This window comes from Sebastes umbrosus, chromosome 19 (genome assembly GCF_015220745.1).
Source record: "Sebastes umbrosus isolate fSebUmb1 chromosome 19, fSebUmb1.pri, whole genome shotgun sequence".
NCBI lineage: Eukaryota > Metazoa > Chordata > Actinopteri > Perciformes > Sebastidae > Sebastes > Sebastes umbrosus.
In genome coordinates, this window is record NC_051287.1 from 496760 (window position 1) to 506913 (window position 10154).

A 10154-nucleotide genomic window follows, 5' to 3' on the forward strand; every position below is an offset into this window, starting at 1 on the left:
AAAGATTTGAGTTCCTCTTCTACAACCCGGGACTCCCCGATCAATAACCTCTGAAATATATATTAGAAATAAAACAGCAAATGTATGAATCTGTGTTAAACTCAAATAGAGCCTCAGGTTTATCGTACGGCTGTAAATCAGAGACTCGTCCTGCAGCTCAGCGCCGCTGGAGAGGAGCTGGAGAGGAGCTGGAGAGGAGCTGGAGAGGAGCTGGAGAGGAGCTGGTAGGATCAGGCTGTTACCTTTAGACACAGCCAGGCTAGCAGTTTCCCTCCGTTTCCAGTCTTTGTGCTAAGCTAAGCTAACATCATAGAGGAAGAGAAGAAGAGGAAGACGAAGTGAAACCAGGTGATCTGCAGGTAGATTTAGTTTCAGACAGTCTGAAGGTGGACCACAGCTGCAGCTCCAACACCTCCCACTTTGCATTCAATTTAAATATTTACACATTTCATTATATTCATGCTTCCTTTACACAAAGAGCCGCTCAAACATTACATCATGTTGCACAATATCTCAGTCCAGTATACAAATCTTCTGTCCTAAACCTCAGCGGGGACGCGTGGCAGACACCGGTCCCGCCGCTGAAGACGTTTCTCAGTGTTAAAAAGACGTGATGTCCTCAGGAAAGTGTCTCATTGTGTGTAGAAAGGATTCAGAGAGTCTCTCTGAGAGACGCGTGAAGCTCCCGGGACGTTCGCTGCTACAGTTTGTGCTCCTTAAATACTGTCAATGTCCACATGATGAGACGCCACAGACACAGCTGGACAACCTGCAAGACAGAAGACACATTTAAACACAAAGAAATAAACTCTGCTATTAATAAACTATATCTACTGAATGTTAACTGCTCCTCCTCCTTCAACAACAGCTAACTTTAGACAGTTTAAATCACATAAAACACATCAGATAGAGGTTACATCTAGTCTCCTGCTCTGTGATCAATCATGTGATCAATGTTAATGTCAGCAGCAGTGAGTTCCTGCATGAATGTGTCTTATTCTTTACTTTTAGAGGAAATATTTTACTCTGCAGCCTTTTGTGTTGTGTACATATATATACATATACATATATAAAATATAATATATATAAATATATATATATATAATATTATATATAATATATATATATATATAATATAATAAATAAATACAATTAAATAATGAATAAATACATTATAAAAATAAATCTAAAATAAGTAAAAATAAATGCAAAAAAAAAAAAAAATAAAGTTAAAAGTTAATAAATAATATCAATTTCAAATATCAATTTATGTCACATTTTATCAATTCATTAAAGCCTACATTTATTTTTAATATTATTTTTGGTGCATTTAATGGCATATTTATTTATCATTTTAAGTCATTTATATATTTATTTTTGATTTTCCCAGTTTCGAAAATGGAGGACTTAACCTGCCAAAATAAAAAAATAAATCAATAAATCAATCAATCAATCAATAACTAAAAAAATAAATATGCCAATAAATGAACCAAAAATAAAAAGAAATGTAAAAAGAAATGGATAAAGAAAAGAATACAGAAATAAATAAGTTTGGAGAAATAAATTGGAGGTAAAATGCAAAGGGAAAATCAAAAATAAATAAATAAATACAATTATGTAAAGAATGAACACATTTTAAAATAGATTTAAAATATGTAAAAAATAAATGCACAAATTAATAAATTTAAAAGTTAATAAAAATAAATAAATAAATACATTTCAGGGTAAATTAAATAGAAGAGTAGATGGATAGGGGAAGTGATGCAAATGTAAATAAATAAAGAAGCAAATGAAAAAAGAAATATCAATTTATGTCACATTTTATCAATTCATTCATACATTTATTTTTATATTATTTTAGGTACATTTAATGGCATATTTATTTATTTATCACGTCATCTATTTCACTATCTTCACTCTAGCTTTAAAATTGACCAAAACTCACCAAATAAAACCATTTATGTGACTTTCTTTTCAATGAATTAATGCTAATATTATTTTAGTTTTATTTAATGGCATATTTATTTATTGAGTCATGTATTTATTTATTCTGTGAGGTTTGGTCCTCCGTACAGTAGAACAGAGGAGCGTATACGTACACATGAGGCAGTGATCCTTCAGCTGGAGGTTCAGTTCGGAGTGGGGGGTTGGGGGGTGGAGGTGGAGGCTCTGGTGGATCAGCGAGGCGAGCCGGTCCTCGGATCACTTGAGACAGGGGCTGACCACGGTGGGGGTCGGGGGGTAGACCAGAGCCACGTTGACCCGCTCAGAGCCGTTCTTTGGACAGATGATCTCCGTCAGACCTTCAGGCCTCGGCTGGCTCAGCAGCTCACCTGCAATGCAAACACACAGACAGCATCGTTATTATTACTGTTAGTACTATTGTTATTATTATTATCAATATTATTATTATTATTATTACTATTATTATTATTACTATTATTTTAATTATTATTATTATTGTTATTATTATCATTATTACTATTATTATTATTATTCTTAAGTCCAGATGTGACCGGACCAGGATCATAACGGTGTCCTGGTGGTCCAGCAGCAGCAGTTTTATCATCTGATCATTAAATAAAAACATTCATCACATGACTGCAGAGTCCCAGCAGGGGGCGCCCACTCCTCCATTCAGAGCTACTAATACAGTTCATCAGTTAGTTGTTTGAAATATTAAAAACACTGGCTGATATTTAACCTCCTTTTACAGCTCAGAGAGAATGTTTCACATGAAGACCTGGTCCAGAGCCTCAGGAAGACCTGGTCCAGAGCCTCAGGAAGACCTGGACCAGAGTCTCAGGAAGACCGGACTGAACACTAGAACCAGGACTCTCCAGCGGCTGGATGAGTCACATTAATACCTTCTGGTTACAGCTCAACAACACCAGAGAGTTTATTATTAACATTATTATTTTATTTATGTATTATTAGTGAGTCCAGTAGCAGAAGTCAGATGATGTTGTTGTCGTGACGACAGTAGCTGGGCGGTGGCAGCTGTTGATGGTGACCTGCCATATTTAGAGCAGATCAATGCAGAATAAATGATAATCTCAGTGTGACCCCAGATTAACAGACCATGTGCTCATTTAGACATCATAGAGTCTAACATGGTAACAGGTTTGATATTTAGTTGGTTTTGTTGTGTCAACGATAAATATTAAGAACGTGTAACGGTATCAAATCAAACATTTAAAGGTCCCATATTGTAAAAAGTGAGATTTTCATGTCTTTTTTTTATTATAAAGCAGGTTTAAGTGTTTTATATAAATACAGTAGTAAAGTAATCCACACAGCCCGGATTCACAAACTGTGACTTTAAACAAGCTGTCAGGAGTTCTGTAACTTTGTGATGTCACAAATCTACAATATATATAGTGTATGTATAATTTGGTAAGCATATGTAACATGTTGAGACGTAATAAAAAGTCAGTTGGAGGTATATCGTAAACCAAACAGGAAGTCGGACATCTTGAATTATTATTATTATTAAATATGGATAAAGTCTTTTCCAGTTGCAGGAGGAGCTGGTGTGAGAAACATCTGACTGAATGCTTTCTGCTAAACCAACAAGATAATAAATGATGAATGTCCAACAGACAGAAGTCTTTGTAGTGAAGAGAGGGGGGGAGGGGGGGGGGGGACGGCGTCGCCGAAGTAGAGCGCGGCCCGGCCCAGATTTGGTCCGATGGTCATAAAACCTGTTGGTTCTGTTTAATGCAGGTCTGGACCCGGTGTTTTCATAGTCTCTGACTGTGGGCCTCCCCTCAGACAAAGCCTGGAAGCTTGGAAAGTTCCCCCAGAGGGAAAGGCCCGCCTCTGATCGCAGCTTTCAACTTCTAAAGTTTCTGAACCACCGCCCTGTGATTTCTTATAAAACGTTATTCCTCATTGTTCACGTTTTCCTACGAATGTCCAGCAACACGTGTCAATTTACACTCCAGTCTTTTCAAAATAAAGTTCTGTCTTCACAGGAAACTACATAGTTAGGTTTAAAGATGGTGGTTTGGGTTAAAGTAACTCCAGAAGTAACTGAAGTGCAGAAGTTACAAATAAATCAGTGTTGACTTCTGGCCTCATACGGGGCACCAATATGTGGTCTCCTGGTGACAGTCTGGTGTTTTTAGACCCCCTCATCCACCCCGACCTCCTCCCTACACGCCGTCCACCCCGACCTCCTCCCTACACGCCGTCCACCCCGACCTCCTCCCTACACGCCGTCCACCCTGACCTCCTCCCTACACGCCGTCCACCCCGACCTCCTCCCTACACGCCGTTCACCGCTCTCCATACTCCCTGGTTCATGATGACGTGGATTGAGTTGATATCCTGGGATATATACAGTACAACACACAGTTTACTATTGATATACAGTAGCTAAGAGTGGTGTATGAGAGTCTGAAATAAAAACAGATTCATTAATAATGTCTGCAGGTGTTCCTCGCAGGTGCTGCTTTCAGCTCCACTAAGAAGAAGGATGATTGTTTTTATACTTTAAGTACATTTGTCTGATAAAACTAATACTTTTACTTTAGATCTTGAATGCAACACTTTTACTTCCTAACAGAGTATTCTTAAACTGTGATAAATATCTGATTATTTCTTCTGCTGCTGTGAATCAGATGTGTTTTTCATTAGTGGAGCCGATGTTCAAACATCCAGCTGTGTGTCCTGAAGTAGGTCAAAGCCTGATAACTCCTCCTCCTCCTCCTCCTCCTCCTCAACCTGACATCAGGAAGCAGGAATGTACCCCCCCCCCCTCCTCAGGTAGACGTTTCGCTCTGTTCTACTCGGCTGGTTTCTCCGGGAACTGAACGCCGTTGAGCCGCCATAAAAGGAGAGAGACGGTTCTCTGGCAGCGCCGCCACTTCTCCGTCTCCAGGAAACTCAGAGAGGGAAACTCAGAGAGGGAAACTCAGAAGGGCGTCTGGCTGAGCGTCTGCTGCGTTCACATGCTGACCTCACTTCCTGTTCTATTGTGAGCCTCAGACGGGAACTGATGAGGAGGAACTGGAGGCGAGTGAGACAACAAATACTGATAGAAACCATTCAACTACTCAAGTAGTTCATCTGACACTACTTTAATAACCGATTCATGGTATAAACTTCAGAAGGTTCCAGCTTTGCTCTATTTTCAGAATTTTGTTTTTGGTGAAGATTTATTTTATAGAACAATAAATGCTGCTGAGTTTACGGTGCAGTTGTAACGTGTTAAGTACAAAAATATTTCCATTCAGGGGCGAAAAAAATAATTTAAAAGAAAGGAAAAATACACATAAGTGTACAGATACACGCAAACCTAATTATAAACATAATAATGATACATCAAATTAAATATATATTAAAGTAAAATAATAATGACAATAATCATAATGACATATATGACAAAGATAGTAAACCTAACCTATAATAAATATTAAATAAAACAAAAATAAATATTTTCTGATATTTTATAGACAACATGATTAATCAAGAAAATAATCGGCAGATTAAATGTCAATGAAAATAATCCTTGGTGGCAGATTATTAATTTCGTAAAAGTGATATTTGAACGTAATCTCTGATTAAACTTCAGGCATCACATGATGAATCCTTCTAAATGTTTGACGAAGTTGTTTTGATGAAATTTTCTTGTATTATTAACTAATTTCTAACGTCCTTATTCCCATAAGAACTGTCGCTAATATGACTATTAGATTAACTAACATTAAACTACATACAAACTCAGATTAACAACACAGAGCCCGACACTAATACCGGTCCTGCTGTTCTGCCAGAGAAGCAGATTAAGGCCGATCAGACGATCAGAAACAAGCCAACACACATTCCTGCTGTAAGAATCTCTATTCATTCTGTTTACTTTGAGATCGTCGAGACAAAAGATGGAATAGTTGCTGCCAATATAACTCTCTATGTTGTTATCTAACGAAATAATATGATTCAATCAATATTTGTTGGCGTTTAGCCTTTCAAAAACAACATTTAAAAACTGTTTGCTCTCACAAACAAAGGGAGGCACGCGCTGACGAGTTATATTCATTAAAGAAGGTTGATTTAATAAATAAAGACTAACTCATGCTTTAAAACTGAGCCGCTACAAACTAAAAAAATCACAAGTTGCGTTAAAGAAATTAGTGGTGTTAAAACAAATTTGCGTTAACGCGTTATTATCACGTTAACTGTCACAGTCCTAATCCAAACATTTCCAGTAACTCCAGGGTGTTTTATTTTGAAATATATTGAACAAAGATCAATGTAATCATTTCCAAAATTCACATGTTGTTATCCAACAAAATATTCAGATTCAATCCATATTTGTTGGCGTTTAGCATTTCAAAAACAAAATTTTCACTGCGGTCAAAACCCTGACGAGTTATATTCATTAAAGAAAGTTGATTAAATAAATAAAGACGAGCTCATGCTCTAGCTTTAAAACTGAGCCGCTACAACCTAAAGAATCACAAGTTGCGTTAAAGCGTTAAGTTAGTGTCGTTATAAAGCAACAGGTAGAGGACTGTGTTCATATCCCCGTGAATATAAAGAGTTCTACTGAGGAGCATCATCATGTCTTCCTCCTCCCTGCAGCGTCACTCATCCTGCTTCACTTCTGCTCTTTAAATATTTACAATCTTCAAACCTAAAATAGTAATCTGTCTCCGTCCAGGAGCTGCAGGAGAATAAAGAGAGGCGGCGGTCTGCAGACGGACGCCATGTTGATGACGAGGGAGTCTCCTGGTCACATGACCACAGAGACTCCTGGTCACATGACCACACACACAGAGAGTCAGCTGATAACCAGAGAACAAAAGATCATAATGTGAGCTGGAATCAGCTTAAAGTCTAATCCTCGTCCGTCGACCACCGAGAGCTCTGCTGCTGTAAAGCTGCTGCTGCTCCCATGATGCACTGGGCTACGCCCGCCTGGTATACCAGCATGTAAACATCCAGAGCTAACGTCAACCCTCCTGATGACCTCATCATAAGAATAAGAATAATAACTGTTAACAGCTAATCCCTCCCACAGACAGATACAGTACATAGACATACAGTATGTTAGACGTCTCATTGGACGCTTCAGCCCGTAGCAGCGATACGTCAACGTGGCGCCATATTGGACCCGTCAGACGGTCCTGTAACCCTCTACTAGTGAACGGACGACAGAAAGCACTATAACCTCTACATTTATCAACCAGTCATTATTATATTATATTATTATATTATATTATTATATTATATTATTATATTATAATATTATATTATATTATATTATTATATTATATTATTATATTATATTATATTATTATATTATAATATTATATTATATTATATTATTATATTATATTATTATATTATATTATTATATTATAATATTATATTATTATATTATAATATTATATTATTATATTATATTATATTATATTATATTATTATATTATATTATATTATAATATTATATTATATTATATTATTATATTATATTATTATATTATATTATATTATTATATTATAATATTATATTATATTATTATATTATATTATTATATTATAATATTATATTATTATATTATAATATTATATTATATTATTATATTATAATATTATATTATATTATTATATTATATTATAATATTATATTATTATATTATATTATATTATATTATATTATTATATTATATTATTATATTATATTATATTATTATATTATATTATAATATTATATTATATTATATTAAATTAAAGGGTTTATGATCTCTGAGGAGTAGAAACATAAAGTTTAGTCTCCAGTTACTACAGTTATAGAATCTGGATAGTTTAAAGTAGTAAATAAATGTAAATATGAATAATATAAAGTTTGTTATTGGCACCAACAGATGTGAGACTCCTGAGGTCCTGAATGACCTTTGAGACAGAAACCAGAGCTCTGCTCTACTAATAGTCCTCAGAGGACGAGCTCACTGACTGCTGCAGGATTCATATACACAGTAAGTAGTACTGCAGTAGTAGAATACTCTGAATGAATCAGTATTTATATATCAGTAGTACTGCAGTAGAATACTCTGAATGAGTCAGCTGACAGCAGGAGGATTTGAAGGTGTTGAGAGGAGCTGCAGAGCTCCAGCAGTAGAATGATCTACTGAATGAGGATTAACTGTGTGGAGTCAGAAACAGACCAACAGTCACTTGATGCTTCTTCCATCATCAGCTGTGTGTCGACTGATCAACAACAACAGCAGGTCTGATGTGGAGGTCTGATGTGGAGGTCTGGTGTGGAGGTCTGATGTGGAGGTCTGATGTGGAGGTCTGATGTGGAGGTCTGATGTGGAGGTCTGATGTGGAGGTCTGGTGTGGAGGTCTGATGTGGAGGTCTGGTGTGGAGGTCTGATGTGGAGGTCTGATGTGGAGGTCTGATGTGGAGGTCTGATGTGGAGGTCTGATGTGGAGGTCTGGTGTGGAGGTCTGATGTGGAGGTCTGATGTGGAGGTCTGGTGTGGAGGTCTGATGTGGAGGTCTGATGTGGAGGTCTGGTGTGGAGGTCTGATGTGGAGGTCTGATGTGGAGGTCTGGTGTGGAGGTCTGATGTGGAGGTCTGATGTGGAGGTCTGGTGTGGAGGTCTGATGTGGAGGTCTGATGTGGAGGTCTGGTGTGGAGGTCTGATGTGGAGGTCTGGTGTGGAGGTCTGGTGTGGAGGTCTGATGGGGAGGTCTGATGTGGAGGTCTGGTGTGGAGGTCTGGTGTGGAGGTCTGGTGTGGAGGTCTGATGTGGAGGTCTGGTGTGGAGGTCTGGTGTGGGTTCCCTGCAGGCTGCAGGCTGCATTACACCTCATTCTACATATTTGGATTTGCACCTTAATGTTGTTTTAGACTTTTCTATTGAACCAGCGTTCAGTCAGCGCCGCTCAGCATCAGAACCTCAGAACCCCATGAGCCCAGAGAGATGGAGAGATAACAGCAGGATATGAGGCTGAATAACAGTCAGACCTCAGATCACATTAATCCTCAGTGATCAGCAGCTGCACCGACAGACAGCCGCGATCCTCAGGAATGTGCTGTGGCCTACTTCTACTTCTACTTCTACTTCTACTTCTACTACTACTACTACTACCACAGCCGAAGAAACACAGCAGGAATAACTCTGCTCACTCAGCAGGACGAACACACAGTCTGAGTCCAGGATCCAGAGTCAGGGATCCAGAGTCAGGGATCCAGAGTCAGGGATCCTGAGTCAGGGATCCAGAGTCAGGGATCCTGAGTCAGGGATCCTGAGTCAGGGATCCAGAGTCAGGGATCCAGAGTCAGGGATCCAGAGTCAGGGATCCAGAGTCAGGGATCCAGAGTCAGGGATCCAGGTACTGTACCAACGTCTGGCAGGATTAAAGCTCAAACTGAGGAGATATTCTGCTGAGTTCTGACGCACTATTATTATTATTATCATCATTATTATTATCATTATTAGTAGTAGTACTGCTCAGGAGACGAAGGGTTCATTAAGGTCCGAGTTGTGTGAGCTTTAATCTTCGAAAGATATTCTTAAAATATCACACAAATATTTGTAAAGTATCAGTAAAATATCCTTAAAAAAAAAAAAACATTAGTAAATTATCAGAAAAAAATGATTAAAATATTCGAAAAATATTCGTAAAATAGCAGAAACATAATAGTGAAGCATCAGACAATTTTTTTTAAATATCCTAAAAAAACACCTTAGTAAAATATCTGAAGAAATATCAGTAAAATATCATAACATTTTTAATAAATTATCAGAAAAAAATGACTAAAATATTCAAAAATATTATTAAATCAGATATAAGACAGAAAGATTCAGTTTTCATCAGGAACTGAACTTATTCAGAAAAACCATGAAGGATCCTCCAAACTGTTAAATAATAATAAGTCAGTTTCTCTGGGATCCCCCTGAACACTGGGAGTGTGATCCAGCTGTTAACATCTGGAGAGTAATGAGATAAACGGCCTCAGAGACTCACTAATGCTGTCTGAGTAGAGAAGATTGACTTCCTGTTGATGAGACGTCAGACAGTTGCTGTCTGATCCTGGAGACTCCTGGAGACTCCTGGAGACTCCTGGAGACGCGTTCTCATCACAGAACTATAACAATATATATGAAATACTAAATATATATTTAACATGAATG

The 10154-nt window shown here is 37.5% G+C and overlaps 1 protein-coding gene across 1 annotated transcript in view; it reads right to left on the reverse strand.

Moving 5' to 3' along the window:
* Positions 1-339: 339 nt before the first annotated feature.
* mfhas1 (malignant fibrous histiocytoma amplified sequence 1) overlaps positions 340-10154 on the reverse strand; it is a 19699-nt gene continuing 9884 nt past the window's right edge. Inside the window, exons 2-3 of the mRNA XM_037752367.1 lie at positions 2100-2333; positions 340-769 (exon numbers count right to left, since the gene is read on the reverse strand). Coding sequence (XP_037608295.1) covers positions 2203-2333 — 131 coding nt within the window. The 3' untranslated portion in view covers positions 340-769; positions 2100-2202. The remainder of the gene's footprint in view (positions 770-2099; positions 2334-10154) is intronic.